Here is a 23,128-nt window from a genome sequence, read left to right on the forward strand (position 1 = left end):
AAGTTACCTAACTCGGATTTTTTGTAATAAAAAATTGATATACAAATTACCCATTTTAAAAGTTTAAAAAATATTTATTACGGTAACTGATTAATAAAATTCACAATATATACATATAGGTATTACCTAAAACAGTTGGATGGTCTACATCTGTTGGTACAATTCCTTATTTAAAATTTATTATATTAAATTAAATACCTATTTTTAAAATTCAGTTTTACTTAATATAAATAAATTAAAATTTTTTGATTACGTACCTATGAAATTAATTTTTAAAAATTATTAATTTTTTTTTTTAAAATATATTAAGTTAATTTAATTTTTTATAGTTTAAAGAACGTTTAAAAGTGAAAAAAAAATATTATTTTTAATAAAAAAAAAATTAAAATTTGATTATTGCAAATGAGCGACATCATAATATTACCTCGCTTACTCTTACGGACTCCAACGTGTCTTTCAACGAATTATCTTCATCCTCGGACTTCGGCTGTAGTTTTACATTTTCGACTACATTTTTCTCTTCCTGTTTATTTTTGGAGCAAAATGACTGGATGCGTTCGTACAATACTTTTGCTAGAGCCAGCAGAAACGGGGTGGCAATAACTATGGTCACCCGTTCTACCCACCTGGCCAAAGCAGACTCTGTTTCGCAAAGGCAGGTGAGCTGGTGGTCTGAGCTCTCGGTTTCGTCATCCAGGACAACGTAAAATGATAATATCGTATCCCATCTTCCACTACTGTTGAAGGATTGACAGCTGTAAGATCCTATATGCAAGTGGCTCATTTTTGCGATCGCGAATGTTGCGGTATTATCTTGTACATCGCAAATTACCGACTCCGTATCGGGATTTAAATCATTCTCGTCCTGCAAAATGAAGTTAAATTTAAAAAATAAGTATGTCACTTTTGAATGGGTATCCTTTGTAGGTACTTAGTACAGGGTGCGCAGAAATATCGAGTATCCTAAAAAAAGTTTTTTGCTAAAAGTTTTGGCTGGTGACAGTGAATAATACGTAATGATAGCACATGATTATGGTTTTTGGACTGAGGTGATAACATTCCACCAATCATGTATATCTATTTCACTTTGCCAACCTGTATCTACTTTTGAGAAAAAACTTTCCTCAAGGTAGGTACTTGATATTTTTGCGCACCCTGTAAGCAGGTATATCTATATACTAACAATAAACTATTAGTATAGGTAGGTACATATTTACGAGTATATTTACCTTGTGCGTCCATCGGACTGACGAATCATGAATGCAAGACAGCTCTAATGGTTTCCCAGTTTTGATACGTATGAGTTCCATCTGGTTTGAAGGCTGCTGTTTCGCAGTAAAACACTGCAATCCTCGAATACTGTCTAAAAAATCGAAAAAAATCAAAAAATTCGTTAAAAAAACTGAAAAAGACCATTTTTGAATGAAAAATTCGCACTTTTCATACATTAAAAACATGTAAATAAAAATTATAATATTTTAATAGGTAGGTAAGTTTAGTTACCTGAAACGAGTGTTCCGGGCAGTAATGATAACATGGTGAAAACGATAACTGTAGCAATTTTACGCATAATGATTTAGAATATCCGCGAATTTAGGATATTATAGAAACATCAAACCGATCCTGAATTTGAGGTTTTCGAATAATATTAACACCGATTAATCACTTGACATACAGCGTCTCAAATTCACACTCAATCAATTGATATTTCAAAACCTTTTTTATATTAAAGTAAATCTCTAATTATTTTTTTATCGGGTGATTAATATGTAACAAATAGATAGTGGTAATTGCATTGATACATTTTTCATTACCCATCACGAGGAAATGTAGGTATGTAAGTATGTAGGTATAATCAACGTAGATTTATTCCATACAAGGTGCCCAGAAATATTAAGTATCCCCCAAAAAAGTTTTCTGCTAAATGTTTCGGTTGGTCACATTGAATGATATTAATGATAGCACAGGATTGGTTGTTGGACCGGAGTGATAATATTCCACCAATCATATGCATCTATTTCACGTTGCCTACCTATATTTCTAACAAAAAACTTTCTTTGTGGTACTCGATATTTCTGTGCACCCTGTAGAACCAAAACAAATACCTGGTAATGGTAATGAACTTAAATTTGTAACCTTCATAGTAAAATTACTTACGATATCTTTCGAGTGATATAAAACTATTAAGGGTTATGAAAAATCACATTATATCTATTAAGTTTCAATGAAAATATTCGAGAGATGATGAAATCATCTCTTTTCCGTATATTATGACGACCTCGAAGGTGCCGTCGTGTACGTCGTATACAATATAATATAATAACCAAACCAAAAGTAAACAAAAATGAAACGAATGGAAAAAATCTGATTCTTCAATTTTTGTACTATATTTTTGAACTAGTTACTGTTATAGTATTTTAAAACAAAAGTCTCTTTTTTCAAACAATTGACTCCTATCCTCTTGTAAACCTTAAAATTATGGAGAGAAATGAGCAGAATTACAGAGCCAGAAAAACATTTGCTCCTCCCCCCTTATAGAGAGGAACGTAATGAACGAGCGTTGATTCCATGTACCGAATTTGTATGAGTACCTTAGAGTCAAACCCAGAATTCTTCAAATTTTTCAAAAGTGAGGTTACGATCGTTGTGGGTATAGTTAGAAAGTACGCATCGATTGCCATTCTCCGTTTTTACCTATCTGACACAGTGACGCAATCAAGGGGTGGGGGTCCAAAGTACCGGGTCCGAGTCGAGATTATGGTCTTTTTGGGTACAGTTATAGTAGGGTCATTCCACGTCAATTGGACCAAGAAGTGGTAAGTGGGTTCGGCGATTTTTTTGAAATTTTTCCTATGGAAAGACCTATTGAAGGGATGGCCAATGGCGCAAATCGCAGCCCTCCAGCCCATTTTTAACGGCAGCCAGGGTGTGTCAAAGTTTTCAGTGAACCTAGAATATTACCCATTTCAGCAGTGGATTACTTGATAACCGCGATACCTACCAAAATGGAACTTTTCCCCATAGTTAGGGGTTTTGAAAGACTTTTTGGTGATATCATAAAAATCAGTGTTGCCACTTTTTTTCGTACAAAAAATTAGCTCAAAAAGTTTCAAAACGTAGTTTTCATATTGTTCCGACTCTCAAAAATTCTGAAAAAAATATATTATGGACAACTGTTTATGCTAAACAACATATTAAAAAATTGGGATGGTAACATATTGCAAAGTCGATTTAAAAAAATTTTAAGTTAGCAAAAAAATGCGATTTTTTTATTGAAAACATGAAGCAATGTTTTGATTGCTAAGGTTAACTCATTTGACCCATACTTTTACGTATCTGTTGCAAAAATTTGAAAAACCCCTTTCACTCGATGAATTAAACTCATCACAAAAAAATCAAAATTCGAAAAAATTCAATTTTCAATTCCAAACATTAAAAAAAGTTTAAATTTATTCAATTGTCTCATTTTGACCACTTTCTGACGTATTTCATGAAAAAGTTCATAAAAATCACATTCACAGCAAAAAAATTACAATTTGTTTATTTTTTGAATTTTTTCGAATTTTGATTTTTTTGTGATGAGATAATTTCACCGAGTGAAGGGGTTAATTCAACTTCTTCAACAGATACGTAAAAATAGGGGTCAAATGGGTCAACTTTAGCAATCAAAACATTGTTTCATGTTTTCAATAAAAAAATCGCATTTTTTTGCTAACTTAAAATTTTTTTAAATCGACTTTGCAATATGTTACCATCCAAATTTTTTAATATGTTGTTTAGCATAAACAGTTGTCCATAATATATTTTTTTCAGAATTTTCGAAAGTCGGAACAATATGAAAACTACGTTTTGAAACTTTTTGAGCTAATTTTTTGTACGAAAAAAAGTGGTAACACTGATTTTTATGATATCACCAAAAAGTCTTTCAAAACCCCTAACTATGGAGAAAAGTTCCATTTTGGTAGGTATCGCGGTTATCAAGTAATCCACTGCTGAAATGGATAATATTCTAGGTTCACTGAAAACTTTGACACCCCCTGGCTGCCGTTAAAAATGGGCTAGAGGGCTGCGATTTGCGCCATTGGTCATCCCTTCGGAAGGTCTTTCTACAGGAAAAATTTCAAAAAAATCGCCGAACCCACCTACCACTTCTTGGTCCAATTGACGTGGAATGACCCTGTAGGTACGCATCAATTGCCATTCTACATTTTACCCCATCCAATACCATGATGGCTAGGGGGTCCAAAGTACCGGGTTTGAGTCAAACTTTGAAAAAAATACTTCGAAAATGATTATTTTTTCCATTCCAGTCGACTGTAAACAACCTTGAGATACTTTTAACAGACTTGAATCTAGAATTATCCCTCATTTTATCGTGCATTTTCGTGTATTTTCGACATTTTGTACGGACTTTGAGTCAAAACCAGAATTCTCCAAAATGGTATCGTGATTCGTGAATTAATTACTGCTACGGAAAGACTTGAAATTTTTTTTTGTCAGTTCGATTGTAACCTGAAGCACTATATATAGGCGAGATCAGAAACATGCTACTACTGATACCCACCTTCTATCAGTTTTTTGCGTTTTTCTCGAAATAGTGAAAAGTGGAGAATTCTGGGTTTGACTCTAAGGTACTCGTTTGTGTCTTTAAGAGGTGATTTCTAGCAGTGTGCCGACTGCTGAGTTTGTAAGCAAAAAGTGAGAATGTGCCGAATTTGTATTTTCCCGATTTTTACACGATAAAAGATTGTCATTTCTTTTCAAAAGAAATGACAACAGATCAGAATCTATTACCTCAACGAGGCAACGTTATCGCCTCGTTATCATAATTTTAACTGCTATAGTACATAATATGTAACTATAACGACTAACAAGGCCACAATACAATCTTACGCTGAAAAAGTACGTTAGTTCTACCGTAAAAAAATCCCATCAACGTTTATGACAACGTTACGGAAGTTCCGAAGAAAGGTCACTTGTTCTCAAATGGTTAGGTCATAATTATCTATTAATTGATTTATTCGCGTATCATGAGTAGCGTATAGAAGAATTAGGTGAAAAATCGCAATAAAAAACATTTTTATCCAGCCAAGACCTCCTTTGTAGTAAAAATTGTGGTGGGGGCTGAAGGCTGTGGAGGGGCTAGATCATCAGAAAACGTTACCTCATATTCGTGCTCAGCGGTATCGAAACATGAGGAAACCACCCATTGTGCCCCGCAAGTTTCATTGTTGGTAAAAAGAAAAAAATAAAAGTGTTGAAAAACGCAATTTTATATGAAGGGAGGGGGTTGAAAATTCTTGTAAGACGTATACCTCTGTTGTTCACTACACCACCGTAGAAAATATTCACCAAAAAACCGTTGATAGCGATTATGGTATTTCAATAGGGTTCTCAAAAAATCCAAGTTTGAAAGCGCGCATTAGGTGAAGTTTTCTCAGGGATGGTGCCGTGGAACAGTTGACAAAACGCGCGGTAGTACCTACTGGAGATACATTTTTTTTTCAAAATTTGGCCCTGGGAAAATTATATGTTATACCTAAAGGTGTAGCCAAATTTCTGAAAAAATTTCGCAGAGACCCCCCTCCCCGTTTTTTTCTACGAATTTTTGAAATTTTGAACCACCTCCTCCCCAAAAAAACCAAATAAGTATGCACATTTTTTTTTGAAAAAAATTTCACACACGCACCTATACCTAGTGACTATTTTTTGTGAAAGTTTCAAAAATTTTGGACCACCCCCTCCGGAGAGCGAGAATTTTGAATTTTTACCCCCACCCCCCTCAGATACATTATTCCAAGTTTTCACCACGGCGCACCAAAGTAAACATTTCAAAAATAGCATAATATGATGTTTGGGGGCCACAAATACATCCAAAAAATGTGTTTCCAAAATTGTACCTCTCAATCATGATTGTTAATAGCCATAAAAAAATGAAAAAAACACCATTTTGAGAGGTAAATATGAGGTAAGGGGGTTGAAAATTTTTGTGGCGATACCTGCTAAGAATATTCGTAACTTTCAGAAAAATTTTCAAAATCGGTTAAAATAGGGCTGAGAACTGTGCTATTGAAATTTCAAAAAAGGGGGATCCCCCAAGAAGGGGAGGTGGCGTGGATGTGAAATTTTTCACGCGGTAGTTTCTCGATGGTACCTACCTTCCATGCTAGTATCAACCCGAACGCTCTCGGGGGCCATTTCACCCCTCCTACGCGCCGATAGTTTTTTGTGTTTTTAAGAAAACTCTTCACATTTGAATGGTTCCTGTTCCACCCCCCCCCCTTAGGGGTAGAAGTGAAGTTGATATGTGAGGGCGCATACGGAAAGGGACCTACCGACCAAAAAAAAAAAAAAAAAAAAAAAAGTTCTCTGAAATTGTTGTAGGAACGCTGTAAAGGGTTCCTACAACAATTTCAGAGAACTTTTTTTTTTTTTTTTTTTTGGTCGGTAGGTCCCTTTCCGTATGCGCCCTCACATATATCATTAGATCGGAAATTTGACGTAGAACAAAAAAGTACCGAGCGGTTTTCTACGTAAAATCAACCCCTGAGGAGAAAACTGCGAAAAACTCATTTTACCCCCCCCCCCCCCCCCCCAATAAAAAAATCAGCAAGAGAGGTACGGGGTGGTAACTCTTAGGAATTATTTAGGGGGTCACCCTCGACAATTTCCCGCAAAAAATCTTGGCTAGGTGAAAATGTTTTTTTAAATGCTAATTCTCCTGTATATTAGTAAGTACATAAGTATATTTTGACTTCAATTTTCCTCAAAAAGTTATTCCATAACAGAGGCGGCGAAGTAAATTTTGCTGGTATGTATAGCAAACAAATATAACACACTAGAAGTGTAGCCGGAACCCCCCTCTATCGTTCTCCGAACATTCATAGCATTTTTTCAACATTTGAAGAATTTTTGAAATATGAATAAAATACATACCTAACAAAATTAGAAGAGAAAATCTTAGGAACGTTTTATGTTTGACATCTTTGGATTATTTTTCGAAATGAAGACGTCACAATATTTGTCAATATCGATTTCAACGTTATTACAGACGTATAAAATTGACAGATGATTCATCTTTTAGCAACTAAGGTGATTCTTAACGCTTTGGAAGTTCTCTAAGTTCCCATGTTGGGAAAAAATTGCTTCGAAGAGTGTAATAGGGTACCCTGCTCAATTGAGTGAATCACAACAAAATTGTGCTTTCAAAAAAATCATTTTTGGAAAATTAAAGTTTTTAAAAAGTTCAAATCCTTCATTTCCAACAAAACAAATGAATATGGGCTACCTTAAATTGAAAATTTTGTTCAAAGAAATGCTTTTGACCAAAAAAAGAAAAAATCTAGGCCGCGAATAGAAGATTTCTTATCAAGATTTAAGTCATAAAATCTTGTCGGAAATCGAGCTGCAATATGACACAAAATCAGGCGAAATTCTTTTTCTTACTCTATTTAAGAAGTTTTTGAAACCTTTAAAAACTTCTTGAATTTTCGAGTGAAAAAAAATGATCATGACAAAATTTGTATACCTAGGGTATTTTTTGTAGTACATAGTAGGTACCTATTTATTTTTGCATTTACTTTTTTCATCGCGATTTTTTGAAATTAAAAATCATTTGCAGTTCCTCCAATCTGCTAGTTACCTAGGCAAAAAGTCATAATAGGTAATTTTGTTCATTTTTCAAAGTACCTACTATGTACCTACCCCCATTGTCAAAATTGGATTTTGGCTCTAAGATTTTGAAAAAGTACCTATTTTGCCCCTTCAATTTTTGAGATTGGCCGCACTTTCATGCAACCTTTTTTCTAAGTCGTACCCGGCTGTATCCAAATCTGAATTTTGTACCACCATTCCCCGGACACCATGTATAGCATCCACTCTCTTGACTGAAGGTGTAGTATATCCACAGTAGTGGAGCTTTAAACGCGTTTTTCTCGGAACCACTAGGTCCTCTATCTCAGACCACACCACATACATGTACTCGTAAATTTTGGCTCGAACATTTCATGATTGCGTTTATGCGTTACGAGTAATGATACTCGAAGCACAAAAATAGAAATACTTAGGTACCAGCTTCGTTTAATATCTAACCAAACCAAACTAATATTGTTGAAGTTGAATCGAGTTCGTTTTCTGGAGCGATTTAAATGCACTGTCTGTTCTTGGGTAATTGGCTCCAGAACGAACCGTATATTAACTACTCGTAGTACATGGTGCACTTTGGGGTACACTTCAGTAGGGAGTGGGACAATGCACATACTTGGACCAATAGAAAAAAATTGTCTGTGTGTTCAGCCAATCACATATTGCGTATAATTCACAAGGGTTCACTTTGATCAAAAATTTCTATTTCGTGAAAATCTATTAAAATCGCAATTAAAACTTGTTTTCTAATTTTAAAAATTTTCCATCTTTTCAAAAATTCGTCAAAAATCCGAAAATGAACTTTAGCACTATAGTCCAGTCAAATTAGCTCATATGAGAACTCAACCTGGAATAAATTGGGGGGGGGGGGATTTTTTGCGCCAAAATGCTCAGGATGTTGTCCTAAATGACATACTAAAACCCACTCTAAATCCACGTGGTGCTTCTCCCCTCAGACCCACATTTGTGCCCCCTAGTACAGTTTTTCGCGATTTTCTCGCGAGCAGTTGATTTTACGTCAAAAATAGTTTTATTTTTGTGTTCTACGTCAAATTTCCGATCTAGTGATATATCAATTGTTCTTCTACGCCCAAGGGGGGGGGGCTAAAACCATTCAAAAAAGGGGGGTTTCCTAAAAAATTACATAAAATTTTTTGAATGGTTTTAGCCCCCCCCCCCCTTGGGCGTAGAAGAACAATTGATATATCACTAGATCGGAAATTTGACGTAGAACACAAAAATAAAACTATTTTTGACGTAAAATAATGCGGGTGTGGGGGGAGAAGCAGCACGCGCATTTAGAGTGGGTTTTAGTATGTCATTTAGGACAGCATCCTGAGCATTTTGGCGCAAAAAAAATTTTCCCCCAATTTATTCCAGGTGAAATCCCTATTTGACTGGACTACTAGAAATTTTGGTTACAGGGGTTTTTGGGCTGCTTCTTCGGTCTAGTTTGCGATTAGGGATTAGGTAAGTGAATAGCTAGGATGATTGCCTTCACAAATATTAAAACATTTTTATCCTACTAGTACAATAAAACGCTACTTTATTCACTCTCGCTAGTCGCTCGAGTGATCAAATATGCGTTTTCTTCCCACGTTTGGATAAAATATGTTATTCAACTAGTCAAATAAAGTGATTTTCGACGATTTTTAATTACTTCCCTCGCTGTGCTCGGGAAATAAACCTCAAAAATCGTCAAAAATCACTTTATTTTACTAGTAGGATAAAATACCATTAGTGTTTTCGGGGTGTTTCATCAATAGAAGTTAATAAAATAAGTTTTTTAATTTTCTGCAGCTTTCTTTGTTTAGCCAAAAAAAAAAAACTGAATCCCACAAACTTCTTTCCAGAAACTGCCTAAACATAGTTGTACGTGTACATGTACAGTACTTCCTAATTCTTACAGATGACGTCACATCAGTCGATCGATCTTAATATAGACCTAATAGTTTTTAATCATTTTTCTATGCTTCTCACGTCTGCTACGTCGACGTACTCTTTTCGTGTCTTTTCTTACACATGTACCTATAAATAACGTCTTCTTTTGAAGTAGATATTTCTACATCGTGTCAACTTTTTCTAAATCTGCGTTGCAGTGTTCTCAACGACTGAATTTTACATCTCGGTAAGTCATTATTTTTGCGAAAATTTCGTTAAAAACAAGCCATCAGCTATTCTCTGCAAGACAGTTTTTGCATTTGCTTTTTGCTTATTGGTTGCTCTAAATAATTAATGCTTAAGGTAGAGTGGGGTAATTGCAAAATAGTGACCTCGTGCAAAAAAATATCAAAGTTCTGGTTGTGCCAACTAGGGGGTGTCGAAGCAACAACCTTTACTGACATATTCACCTGGTCAGAACTCGTGGGGTTCAACTTGTCGCTCCGTAGCAAACACTTTTATCAAAGCATGTTGAAACCACTCATAAGTAAAGTGAGAGGTGTTTTTTTTAAAAAATGCATGTGAAATAGAAAAAACTGCCGATTTATCTGGAATTTTCACGATTTATAGTCATGAAGGACTGAAGTTTAAGGTAAGATATCGCAATTTGAAATTTTTTTCATTTTGGCCATAAATTGCGTTTTTGCAACTACCCCAGAAAAAATGACTCGGGGTAATTTAGTGGAGGCAAATAAGAAAAAGAAAAAACATTTTTGGCTACCCAAGCTTTTATGATGAAAAATTGTCAGGGGTGGTCCCCTGAATAATTCCTGAGAACTACCACCCCACAGACCCCCGGCTAATTTTTTATGGGGGGTTGAACCCTCCCAAAATGGGTTTTTTGCAGTTTTATCCTCAGGGGATGACTTTACGTCGAAAATGGCTTTAGTTTCGTGTTCTACGTCAAATTTCCGTTCTAGTGATGTATTAACTGTCCTTCTACCCCTAAGGGGGGTGGGCCTAGAACCATTCAAAAGTGAGGGGTTTTCTAAAAAACACAAAAAAGTTATCGGCGCATATGAGGGGTGAAATGACCCCCGAGAGCGTTCGGGTTGATACTAGCTTGGAAGGTGGGTACCATCGAAAAACTACCGCGTGAAAAATTTCAGATCCACACCTCGCCCCCTTTTTGGGGAACCCCCCTTTTCTGAAATTTCAAAAACACTTTTCTCAGCCCCATTTCAACCGATTTTGAAAATTTTTCAGTATGTTATGTACGTCTTTAGTAGGTATACCCACAAAAATTTTCAACCCCCTCCTCTCATATTTACCCCTCAAAGCAGCGTTTTTCAACTCATTTTATGCTTTTTAACAATAGTAAAAATTGAGGGGGGTAAGTGCTCTGGAGGGGGCTAGATGAGTGTAGCAAAAAATCTGACTACATATTCGTGCTCAGCGGTATCGAATCATGAGAAAACGACACCACACTCATTAATACTTAGTTATTTCCCCCAAAATTCTCATTTTACCCCAACCCTCTCTAAGACACATTTTTACACAGTTTTGAAAGGTAAGTATGAAGGTAGGGGGTTGAAAATTTTTATGGGGGTTCCTACTAAGGATATACATAACATACTGAAAAATTTTCAAAATCGGTTGAAATGGGGCTGAGAAAAGTGTTTTTGAAATTTCAGAAAAGGGGGGTCCCCCAAAAGGAGGAGGTGGTGTGGATCTGAAATTTTTCACGCGGTAGTTTTTCGATGGTACCCACCTTCCATGCTAGTATCAACCCGAACGCTCTCGGGGGTCATTTCACCCCTCATATGCGCCGATAACTTTTTTGTGTTTTTTAGAAAACCCCTCATTTTTGAATGGTTCTAGGCCCACCCCCCTTAGGGATAGAAGGACAGTTGATACATCACTAGATCGGAAATTTGACGTAGAACACAAAACTAAAGCTATTTTCGACGTAAAGTCAATCCCTGAGGATAAAAATGCAAACAACCCATTTTGGGGGGGTTCAACCCCCCCATAAAAAAATTAGCCGGGGGTCTGTGGGGTGGTAGTTCTCAGGAATTATTCGGGGGACCACCCCTGACAATTTTTCATCATAAAAGCTTGGGTACCCAAAAATATTTTTTCTTTCTAAATATGATGCTAATTTTCAGGGCTCGGATATTCTTTCCCTAAAAAACCCAAAATATGCGCTTAAATATTCCCTAAAAAATTGCAAAATATGCTCTAAAAAGTAAAAATATTCCCTAACGATATGGGCATTGTTTTACAGGATTACAGGAAAAATTGATTCCTATACGATTTTACTAATATTGTTGTACAATACCAAGAATTCAAGAACAAAAATGCAAAACAGAGCATTTTAAAATCACGAAAAGGTAATTCTAATCCTATTATTAAAGGAATAAAAAACAAATAAAATGAACCAAAAAAAAATAAGTAGGTACAGACAAGAGAGCTACTGCCAGTTTCACAAATTTCGCGGAGAAAAATGAAAAATAGCCAAATGCTAATTTGAAGCAAAAATTTGAAATTGATCAAAATATTCCCTAAAAACTGCTAAAAACGTAAAATATGCTCTAAAAACGCAAAATATTCCCTAAAAAATGCCAAAATATGCTTTTATATGCTTTTATGGTGAAATATGCCAAAATATGCTCTAACGAATTAGGCTCATTTTACTTGAAATTTCATGAATCATGGAGATAATTGAAAAATTCCCTATCCTCTATGCATACAAAAAATATGCTCCAGCATAAAAATCCGAGCCCTGCTAATTTGCCTCCACTAATTGCAAAAACGATTTTTTTTTCATTTTTGCACTTACCACAGGTATTTTTTTGTCCTAAATAACTTGAAAATGGTTCTAAATTACAAAAAAATAAACCTCCACGGTCACATGATGAGATTACACGTTGGAGAAGTGATTACCTAACAGTTTTACCGAATTTTAAAATTATTGCTCCTTTTTAACGTTTTACTAATATATTTGACGAAAAATGTGTTTCTATGACGAGTTTTTTCCATAAAAAACGTCAGAAATGATCAATAGTTGATTTTTTGTTCATTTTAGCGAGTTTTAAAAAAATAATTTTTCAACATTTTTCACTCCCCTAAAAATTTTGTTGGGAAGTGGAAAAGTTATCGAATTTTTTACCGAATCAAGACCACGAATACATCGAAAGTTGGCAAATGACATGTAGAATACAGTGTCGTCGTCGTCGTAGTCGCGCTCCTTTACAAGAGATAGCGTATACTTCCATCTATATCAGCCGGTTTCTAGCGTATCTGATAGTTTCTTTCAGGGTCTTACAGGGAGAGTTGGCCGAGTGTGTTGAAAATGCAAAAAAATAAAAAAAATATCGCCCACTTTTGCATCAAAAGTCGATTTTAAAATTTTAAAATTGCAATTTTTTCACGGTTTGTGGACCAAATTGTACCAAAATTTTACCATTGATAGAGAACGCCCTGAAGTATAAGTGGTACAAATTTCAGCATCATCCGTACAATAGTCTTCTCACAGCGATCTCTCAAAGTGTCACTAATCCAATAGTGCTTTTCAATTACCCCACTCTACCTTAATGCTTTCAAGTTTTTTTGTGCTTTTTTTTCAAACAACTCTCTATAGCATGGTACGTTTTTCAATAGTGGGTCTATTTTACCATTTTTACAAGAAAATAGGATTGTTTTGAAACTTTGACAGACAAAAAGTAGGTATACCTAAGATTTTTAGGCAAATTATGAAAAGAAAAACAGGTGTGTTGGGGATTTTGACTAAAAAACTGGACTGTCTGGCAATTTTGACAAAAAAAAGAAGATTTTTTTGGCAATTTCAACAAAACATGGATCCTTTTTACAATTTTTACAATAAAATAGGTATGTATTTCTCACAATTTTTTTTGTTTTGAATTATGACGAAAAAAAAGTTGTCTTACTTTCGACCTGTTTAACGAGTTTATTTCGCAGATTCCAAGGCGGACACCTCCAGTACATTTTTTGACCAACATTCTCCATTCGTCCATAATCAAAAATATGTTGGTCAAAAACACGCTCGATGAGATATCCGCATGGAAATCATGCTCAAATGTGTATACTGTAACTGTATAAACTCGTTAAACATGTACAGTGTAAAACACAATTCGATTTTTTGCTGTCTTAGTTAATATTCGCACTTTTTTGGAACAAATTTTAAATTCTAGAGAAATCGAAAATAGCGCTGGAGGTTCCAGAATGGCTCGAAACGGGGAAATTCAGATTTGAAGGATTAATATAAGGTTCCAGACTAATTTTAATCACTGGTCAATTTTGGATCCTCAAACGTTCGCCAAAAATCGGAAAACGAATTTGGGCAACGGAATTTTAGGTTATGAGAGTTGCAGACCATGATTGCTTATATACTTTTTTTTTACTACCATCAATAATTTTCACTGGGTAGTTTGACCATAAATTCACTCTATGCTGGCACCTGGCACCAATATCGCGATTTTGCAATTAAGAACCTCATTTTCACAGTTCACCTTATAATACTACGTAATCGTTTCTTTTTCCCCCTAGAAACACGCGACAGATCCATCTCGCATAAACGGATTCTTTTTTCAGGTCATCTGTGTTTCAAAAAATACAAGGATGATGCGACATTCATCCGTTTTACTGATAATATTGATTGCAAATTCTTTTGGTGAGTACCAGAACAGATAAGTATTTATTTTTCATCTACAATTACCTACCTACGAGTATATGTTTTTATTTGAATCCTAGATTAAGGACATTAGGCTGACATCTGTTCGGCGTTCGCATTACCTAGGCAGCATATCCGAATATACCGATTAGTAAAATACAATAGAACCATAGGGGGTAAAAACTGTATCCGAATGTCCGATTCGAAATTACCGCCTATGTCCCAAAAGGTGTATCCGAATGTCCGAAGTAAAAAAAAAACTTGTATGACTAGGGATTCCCAAACATATCTGGGTTTTGACGAATATGGAAGCCAATGGAACGTATAACTAGGTACCTGGCATATGTGCCATAAAAATAACAAGATAAGCGTAAAATTGATGAAGATGGGCTCATGAAACCCCAAAACAGATTTGTGAGAGGTCCCACTCCCAAACTTGGAATTATGATCGACTGTATAAGCCTTATTGCATTTTTACTTCAGGAAAACCAGGATAAAAACCATTTAGTAGGGGTACCATGTCGGTCTATCGTTTCAAAATCGCAAAAGAGTGGCATCGGAAAGATATAACATTTTTGCGATATTCCTTCGAAAGGGGACTATTTCCCGACCCCGAAACCACCATTACATTTTTGAGATCGAATTGCAAAACCGATCCAGGGGTTCCCAAAGTTGTGAAAATTGAGCACCTCCGTTGTCATCTGTTTTGGCCAATAAATCCTAACCAAAAGGGGTAGAGGGGTGCTTGTGGTCTCAAAAAACTCGTATTGGATCACTCTTGAAATATCTACCCACGACCGTTCTCATTTAGTGATACCGAACATTTCAGTTGTTCCCAAAGTTGAATTTTTGTATTCCAAGTTTTTGAAGTCACGCATTCAAACGAATATTGTCAGTAAATGAATTTTGCAACCAAAAAATGTTTCAGATACAAAATTTGCAAAATTTTATGACGATTTCAAAAATGTGTCATTTTTTTCCTTAGCATTGATAGGGGCCGTGGTGAGGGGGTTGGAACGTGAAAAAACGTAATCTAACAAAGTGTTGCATCCAAACCTGAATTTGAATTTCTCACGAGGTTTTACCGTTGAACTGTTCTCTTCAGTTCCACTTAAGATTGTTCTCGATACACGCAACCACAATCCACTCTCCCACGCCTCACCCTCCTCGCTAGAGCTTCAATAACTACTAAAAGTGCACTCCCTGAAATAGCTTCACTTATGAGGTTTATGTTGCTGAAGTGTTGACTCTAATTAATGAACTTTACATTTGGTTTCCGATGCGTGTATCCACAATCCACCCCCACACCCCCACTCAAGCCTCCATAATCACTCGAAGTCCACTTTTGTCCATAAGATTGCATTTCACGCCATAAATTGATAGAAAACATACACCGACGGCTACTATAGTGATTTAAAAGATATAAAATTTTCGCGACATTTTCTCGAAAGGGGGCCATTTCCTGACCCCAAAACCACCATTACATTTTTGAGATCGAATTGCAAAACCGATCCAGGGGTTCCCAAAGTTGTGAAAATTGATGTCCAGTGTGATTTTTTTCTGTAAATGTGAATTTCAATTTTCGATTTTGAAGTTGCTGAATAAAGTTTGAAAAAAAATTTGCAATTGGTTAAAAATTCTATTTTTAAAGACATCTCATCTATCTTTTATTTTTGAGGTAAAGTGAGTGGAATAAATTGTCACCAGTTCCACCGGAGCTTATTTTGTGAGGAAGTGCAGTGGACAGACGCAGTGTAGCAGTTTTTGGGAAAGTTCGAAAATATCGAAAAATTGCCATACAAAACTAAAAAAATGAAAGAATTAAAAAAATATAGATTCTGGTAACTTTTTCCAAAAATTTTGAATTTTTTTAGGTCAAAATTATTATTTAAATACAAAATCTACAAAGTTTGCCACACTGAGAATTTCGAATTATGGAATATTATTACCGGAAGAGCAAAAAAAGTGACCAAAATTTTTCATTTCAAAAAGCTTATATTATTATGTACTTACTTCTAAAAATGTTTTTAGGTACTTGATTTTTTTCTCAAAACAGTGCCAGCCACCAGGCGGGGTTATGAAAATTGGGGAATTGAAACTTCAATTTACAACTTCAATTTACGATTTAGCGTCCCCTAAAGAAGGAAGTACAAAAAAGGTCTGATTGTCATGTCACTATATACATGTATATTTAATTTCAGTTTTCAACCCCTAATCCTATCCTATAATTATTGTTTTTCTTTTTTCATTTTATTTCATAGAATAATTTTGTTGTAAAAATATTACAACTTTCAAGTTAAAAAATGTACTTTTATTAATAATGGAGCAGTAACAGAAGTAGGGGGGATATCATGGCCAAGTGCATCGAGAGGTATCTTAAGTTCATTTGGAGTCAACACTTCAGCAACATAAACCTCTTAAGTGAAGCTATTTCAGGGAGTGCACTTTTAGTAGTTATTGAAGCTCTAGCGAGGGGGGTGAGGCGTGGGAGAGTGGATTGTGGTTGCGTGTATCGAGAACAATCTTAAGTGGAACTGAAGAGAACAGTTCAACGGTAAAACCTCGTGAGAAATTCAAATTCAGGTTTGGATGCAACTTTGTTAGATTACGTTTTTCACGTTCCAACCCCCTCACCTCGGCCCCTATCAATGCTAAGGAAAAAAATGACACATTTTTGAAATCGTCATAAAATTTTGCAAATTTTGTATCTGAAACATTTTTTGGTTGCAAAATTCATTTACTGACAATATTCGTTTGAATGCGTGACTTCAAAAACTTGGAATACAAAAATTCAACTTTGGGAACAACTGAAATGTTCGGTATCACTAAATGAGAACGGTCGTGGGTAGATATTTCAAGAGTGATCCAATACGAGTTTTTTGAGACCACAAGCACCCCTCTACCCCTTTTGGTTAGGATTTATTAGCCAAAACAGATGACAACGGAGGTGCTCAATTTTCACAACTTTGGGAACCCCTGGATCGGTTTTGCAATTCGATCTCAAAAATGTAATGGTGGTTTCGGGGTCGGGAAATAGTCCCCTTTCGAAGGAATATTGCAAAAATTTTATATCTTTCCGATGCCATTGTTTTGATAATTTTCACTTTGGTACCCCTACTAATTGAGAAGGCGCAAAAATCTACTTTTTTATAGCTGAGAAGTCGAAACCCCTAAAAGACATACCTAGGACCCCCTCCAAACGCACAGGAAAATTTTCCAGCCGTCCTAGTCGATTTGTGAGGTTTCTCTTCTCCGAATTGCTCGAATTGTAAATAGTTTATTTTTATTTTTTCGACCATTTTCGCCTGCTTTTGTTTCTTCCTTCTCAAGAATTTGGACACATCTCAATTTTGTAGCCAAAGTAATCTCCTCTCATATTTTTCAAATCCAATGTAAAATCACACAAAATATGAAATTTCTCTGGCTCAACCTGAAATGTTCTTATATAGTCCAAGAAGTGGGGTAGGGATGAAAAAAACAGACATGTTTAAAATCTAAGTAAAACAAATACGAGTACATATGTATCTTTTTTTTAAAAAAACAGTACCTATGTGCCTATAATCAATCTTGATTGAATGAAGAAAATTCTAAAATATCTTTCTTGATCTTACAATATTACGAGTAGATTTAATTATACCTACCATTAGGTATACCTTTTATCTGATACCTAACATTTGCCCATAGGCTACCTAGTAAAATTCATTTTAAAAATCTCTAAATTTTCAAAACGTAAACCTGAAAGTTCTTTTTCAATTTCGAAAAATCAAAACAATGACTATGTATACTTAAAACGAGCACCACAATGACTAAGTTTGAATCTATACATGCATAGACAAACAAAAAATGTTATTATGACAAATTGCCTAACTTCAAATTAAAGGCATAAACAAAATTTTCAAAATTTTCAAAATCTATAAGGACATGACAAATGAGGAGTCCCGATAAGGCCACTTTTTGGGCCCAGCACAGTTATCGACTCGACTACTCTTAAAATGTTGTAATGAATGTCCCAAATACGAATCCGTGGTTAGTTAACTCAAAATGACCATTTTTTGGACTCCAGGGGTTCCCAAAGTTGTGAATAAAAAAAGAATTTTAGGAATCACTGAGTATTATTTTCAAAAAATTTTCAAGCGTAAAATATCTGTTTGAACCCGATAAACGTTATACGAGGTGGTTTTCTCATTTTCGACCCTCAGAGGCAAAAATGGGGGGGAAGGGTTTCTATTTTTGGAAAATTTTGGAATCACCATTTTGACCCTACCCCTTTGAACCCCGCTAAAAAGATTTTTACAGTTTATTAGTATCCAAATGACCTTCATCCTACCAAATTTTGAGCTCAATAAAATTTCGCGCTGGTACTCAAAAATCCAATTTTCCAATTTTTCGTAATTTCGATATTTTGGGAACCCCTGGAAAATTAGAAACCTGCGATTTGCGCCAAACGTAACGTTTTGAGGTATATATTCAATAATCTAGATGAAAAAGTTGAATTAAGCTCCCAGAGCCCCCCACTATAGGCACCCCTAAAAAAGCGTTTATGCATATTTTTCCAAAAAAAAATGAAGAATTTTCATTTGAAACACACTAGCAAGTGCTCGATAATTTTTCATTTGATTTTTCTTGTAACTTTCAAAATTGAGCTTTTTGGGTCAAATTCTGAGATTTTTACTTCGTTGAAATCGCGAAAACGTGATTTTAACGTCTTTTTAAAGAGTTAAATCTCAGAATTTTACCCAAAAAAATTCAATTTTGAAAGTTACAGGAAAAATCAAATGAAAAATTATCGAGCACTTGCTAGTGTGTTTCAAATGAAAATTCTTCATTTTTTTTTGGAAAATCCCCCCCATTTTTGCCTCTGAGGGTCGAAAATGAGAAAACCACCTCGCATAACGTTTATCGGGTTCAAGCAGATATTTTACGCTTGAAAAATTTTTGAAAATAATACTCAGTGATTCCTAAAATTCTTTTTTTATTCACAACTTTGAGAACACCTGGAGCCCAAAAAATGGTCATTATGAGTTAACTAACCACGGGTTCGTAGTTGGGACATTCATTACAACATTTTAAGAGTAGTCCAGTCGATAACTGTGCGACGCCCAAACAGTGGCGTTATCGGGACTCCTTCTTTGGAACTTTTGAATCAAGTTTGTCCCTTCAATTTTGGAGATAGGCAATTTGTTATATCAACATGTTTTGTTTTTCCACTCGAGTACTGTTAAATAGATACGTAGAGGCGTTGTGTACGATGGGAGGATAAGAATATTTCCCTAGTAGGTCAGGATGAATCTAACTCCCTAAGAGATGTAATATATCACCTTTTAAAATAGTACTTACCCGCTGCTAGCTCAGCTATTTCAACACCAATATGTATAAATTTAAACAGATTTAGTCGAGTTTACCTTGTATTAATTCGAACCGCACGCGAAATAAGAACACACGATAAACACGAAAAGTGTATTATAATTTTGGAATAAAATTACAACACGAAACTTAAGTCTAAAACATATAAAACTCTACGCGTATAACCAATATATATTCCACCAAATAGTGGCGTAAGTAGGATCGCTTTTACCCACCTACGTGTAACTATCAAATTGCCCGCGTTGGGTAGCGAATTTAGGACTTAAGTTTAAACGCGAATACTCTCCCTTAAACACGAACGTTAAGGCAGAGGACCTGGGACTCAAGCACAACTCTTACGTAGGAGTGAGTGGCCTTATTACTTTTCCGCGGTCAGACCTACCAGACGAAGCGCGAATCGACAAGTGAAGATCAATTCCATCTCAACTTGGCTTCTAGCCTCGAGTCGAGAAGGAATTGAGCTTTACGAACTTGTGAGCTTTTCACATCTGCCCTTAATGGAACGATGTGAAAACACCTCTTGGGTGGTTCCCACGTACTTAACACCTTACCTAAGTGCATCGAGTATATGCTTTCATCTACGTAAAGTACTGTAGAATCGAACTATTGATTGGATTCTCCAGTACTTCCTTTAGATGAAAGATTTATAATCCCACTGAGAGAGATACGATGAATATCCCTGTCTAGCCAGTGAAGGCATATTGTCCCCTTACATTTGCCCCTAACGTGGGTTTACTTCTAAAGTATCCCCTGAGGAAATGTAGAGGAAAGCACGGAAATTTTGAAAAAAGGTGACATTGTGCTTCACTGGATGTGACCCTATTGCCCCCCGTACTTTGCTTGAGTGATGCGGGGAATAGTAATCCCAAAATAAATTTTGAAACTCTTTGGTTTTTATTATAATTCCAAAAGTGAGGTGAATTTTGAGTGTGCTGGTGAGTTGACTCTTACTGATAAAGAGTAACTACAATTGACCATCAATATTTGACCGAAGTCAAGATATCAATAAATCAATCCAGAAGCTACCTTTGATCTGGTCACTCCGCAGCAGGGTCATGGCCGAAATGGTAAGTATTTAAGTACGATTTAATTTTTGAGGGGGAGGGTTAATCTAAAAGGTACCCTTCCTCAATTTTATGATTTCAGGAGAAGATGAAAAAAGCTCAAGAAGTTCGTGGTTGTTTGGCTTTGTTGTCTTTGGATAGTCTGACCAAGAATTTTTGAAGAAAAATTGCTGGTAAGGTTGGCTTGAGTATAGCTATTGTTTTTACTAAAAATTTTGAAAAAATGGATGATTTTGTATTGGAAAATCATTCATTGAATGATTTGGGTAGAGTTTTTATAGTTTAAAAAAAAAATTGAAAAAAGAAAAAGTTCAAAAAAAATTTTAAAAAAAAATTCTAAAGGAAAAATTTTATCAAAGTTTGATGTGATATTTGAGCATTTGAAATGTTCAAAACTGATCATTGATAAGAAAAAAAAGAGAAAAGAAAAAAAAAATTAAAAAATTTGAAAAAACTTTGAAGAAAGTGAGTTATTTTTGTATTAGAAAAATTGTCATTTCTTCAAAATCCAAAAAAGAATTGTTTTTTAGGGAAGTTTGAAAAATGAAAAAAAAAGGTTGAGGAAAAATGAATTGTTTTTCTATCAGAAAAAATGTTCATTTTTTCAAAAAAAAATTGAAATTTTGGAATTTTATTTTTATGATAGAGTGCTAAGTTTTTGGAAAAAATTGCGCTACCTTTCTGTTGTACACGGAGTTCGGTTGAAAGCGAAACTACTTACCACCACTATTCGATGAAACATAAAACAAATTAAAAAAAATTTTGAAAAAAAAAAAATTTAAAAAAGTTTAAAAGGAAAATAAATTTTTAAGAAAAATTATAAAAATAAATAGGAATGTACCTAAACAAACTTAATTCTAAGCAACGTTGTTTTTCTTCTTTTTTATTTGTTTAACGTTGTTTTATAGTTAATTAAGAATAAATTAATTTCTAGTCAGTCTTATTTCTCATAATTAATTTCAAGTTTTTTCTTCTTCTTTACAGGTGTATTTTGGTCAACGACGATGACAAGAGAATTACTTTGTTTATCAAAAACTAAAGATAAGTACAAAAACATATTTACATTTTTATCAAATAATGTAAAATTTAAGAGCATTTTTGTTTCTTAGGATTAATCAGTCTAATTTAAACACATGATCGATTTAAAATATCTGTACATTTTTTATTTCTAAAAAAAAATTTTAGAGTTATGAAATAAATTAAATAAAAAATGTTGTTTTTGTTTAGGACCAGTTCAGAGAAAGATGGGTGAAACTTAAAATAGGATTGAGCCAAAGTTGAACCAGTCTGTTGGGATATTTTTCGTATTTACAATAAGGTGAGTAAATCTAAAAATTTGGCTTATTTTTATAGCATTTTTACGATTACGTAGTTTAAATTAGTTGTATATAAAAAAAAAAAAAATAAGTAGGAAAAATGATAATTAAAATGATAATTTTAATTTTAATTTTAAAATTAGAAAATTCTAACCTAATTCTTTTTGTTCCAGTAAGAAGACAAAGAAGATTTCCTTAACTAATAATGCACAGATCCTTTTTCTTGGCTCATGGACTTCTTTTCCAGGTTGTATTTTCTTTTAGAAAATAATTTTAGATAGAAATTAAAAATAGAATTTGAGTAAACTTATGCCATTTTTGTTCCACAGGAAGACAAAGATAGCTAGATTTTTGAAAGGAATGTTATCCGTCTACGGTCTGAGTCAACATGGCCTTCTGTGCCCTGAATGTGATATCTTTGTTAAAAAATAAATAAAAAAAAATAAAAAAAAGAATTTTTAAAAAAAATAAAATTAAAATATTTGTAAATTTTTGGAAAAAACTTTTTGAATTTGAATTTTTTGATTCTGTAAACGTATTTTACGTTAATATAAGTTTGTAAAAAATAAAAAAAATAATTGTAAACATTCAAAAAATAAATTGAATTTATCTTAAGTTTGTAAAAAAAAAAATTTACATACATGTATTATTGTATCGTAGTTTTGGAGTACAAATTTTGTATGTTTGTAAAAAAAAATTTAAAAAAAAATATTTTGTGCTATTTTATAACCTAATTATACAAATGTATAGATAAATTAATGCGTAGAGTTTTTTGTAATGAAAAAAAAATATCAATAAATATTCAATAGATTACATCTTAACTTTATTTACATTTTTGGATGTTCATTTTTTCTGCTCTACGGGTCGTTTTAATGGTCGGATCGATGAATGGAAAATGGAATTTAGGTTGACACAGTTTTTTAGGTGGTTTTGGCGGTTACTAGGTTACTGGTGAAGGTCGTGAGCGTAACGGTACCGGTTGTGGGAAGGTGGATGTTGTCTTCCAGCTGGGTGGTCTTTTTTACGACGATTTTATTTTTTTATTTTTTGAAGACTACCTAAGCACTTTTAAAGCCAAAATTGTGCTTTTTAAACTGAGTCAAGAGGTAGAAAATTCGCGAATATTTCGAGTTTTTATTTAATTTAATTCAAACCATTTTCCATTA

At 34.3% G+C, this 23,128-nt stretch overlaps 2 protein-coding genes and 1 long non-coding RNA gene across 4 annotated transcripts in view; 2 read left to right on the forward strand and 1 right to left on the reverse strand.

The window, feature by feature from the left end:
- Nucleotides 1-53: 53 nt before the first annotated feature.
- LOC135842010 (uncharacterized) lies at nucleotides 54-1,685 on the reverse strand. The gene is made up of 3 exons (XM_065359279.1): nucleotides 1,504-1,685; nucleotides 1,230-1,363; nucleotides 54-865 (listed from the first exon to the last, which is right to left on the reverse strand). The coding sequence occupies exons 1-3, from the start codon at nucleotides 1,568-1,570 to the stop codon at nucleotides 413-415; spliced, it is 654 nt and encodes a 217-aa protein (XP_065215351.1). The 5' UTR covers nucleotides 1,571-1,685; the 3' UTR covers nucleotides 54-412.
- A 7,918-nt stretch (nucleotides 1,686-9,603) lies between these two features.
- LOC135847442 (uncharacterized) overlaps nucleotides 9,604-23,128 on the forward strand; it is a 41,553-nt gene continuing 28,028 nt past the window's right edge. The window contains exons 1-2 of one of the 2 annotated variants that reach the window (XM_065366981.1): nucleotides 9,604-9,772; nucleotides 14,140-14,218. In XM_065366981.1, the coding sequence (XP_065223053.1) occupies nucleotides 14,167-14,218 (52 nt within the window). In that variant the 5' untranslated portion in view covers nucleotides 9,604-9,772; nucleotides 14,140-14,166. Of the gene's footprint in view, nucleotides 9,773-14,094; nucleotides 14,219-23,128 lie in introns of both variants that reach the window. The other variant, XM_065366973.1, reaches the window with a different exon arrangement.
- Nucleotides 21,725-22,439, forward strand: LOC135847437 (uncharacterized). The gene is made up of 3 exons (XR_010559171.1): nucleotides 21,725-21,964; nucleotides 22,136-22,209; nucleotides 22,292-22,439. It is a non-coding gene; the product is annotated as an uncharacterized LOC135847437 (long non-coding RNA).

The sequence above is a fragment of the Planococcus citri genome, chromosome 1 (assembly GCF_950023065.1).
Source record: "Planococcus citri chromosome 1, ihPlaCitr1.1, whole genome shotgun sequence".
Lineage (NCBI taxonomy): Eukaryota > Metazoa > Arthropoda > Insecta > Hemiptera > Pseudococcidae > Planococcus > Planococcus citri.

Bases quoted from the DNA above. Each gene is read 5' to 3' on its own strand.
- LOC135842010 (XM_065359279.1), bottom strand. From the start codon at position 1,570: ATGCGTAAAATTGCTACAGTTATCGTTTTCACCATGTTATCATTACTG. The intron at 1,364-1,503 runs GTAACTAAACTT...TCGATTTTTTAG, and splicing joins GCCCGGAACACTCGTTTCAG to ACAGTATTCGAGGATTGCAG. The intron at 866-1,229 runs GTAAATATACTC...TTCATTTTGCAG, and splicing joins CAGTCCGATGGACGCACAAG to GACGAGAATGATTTAAATCC.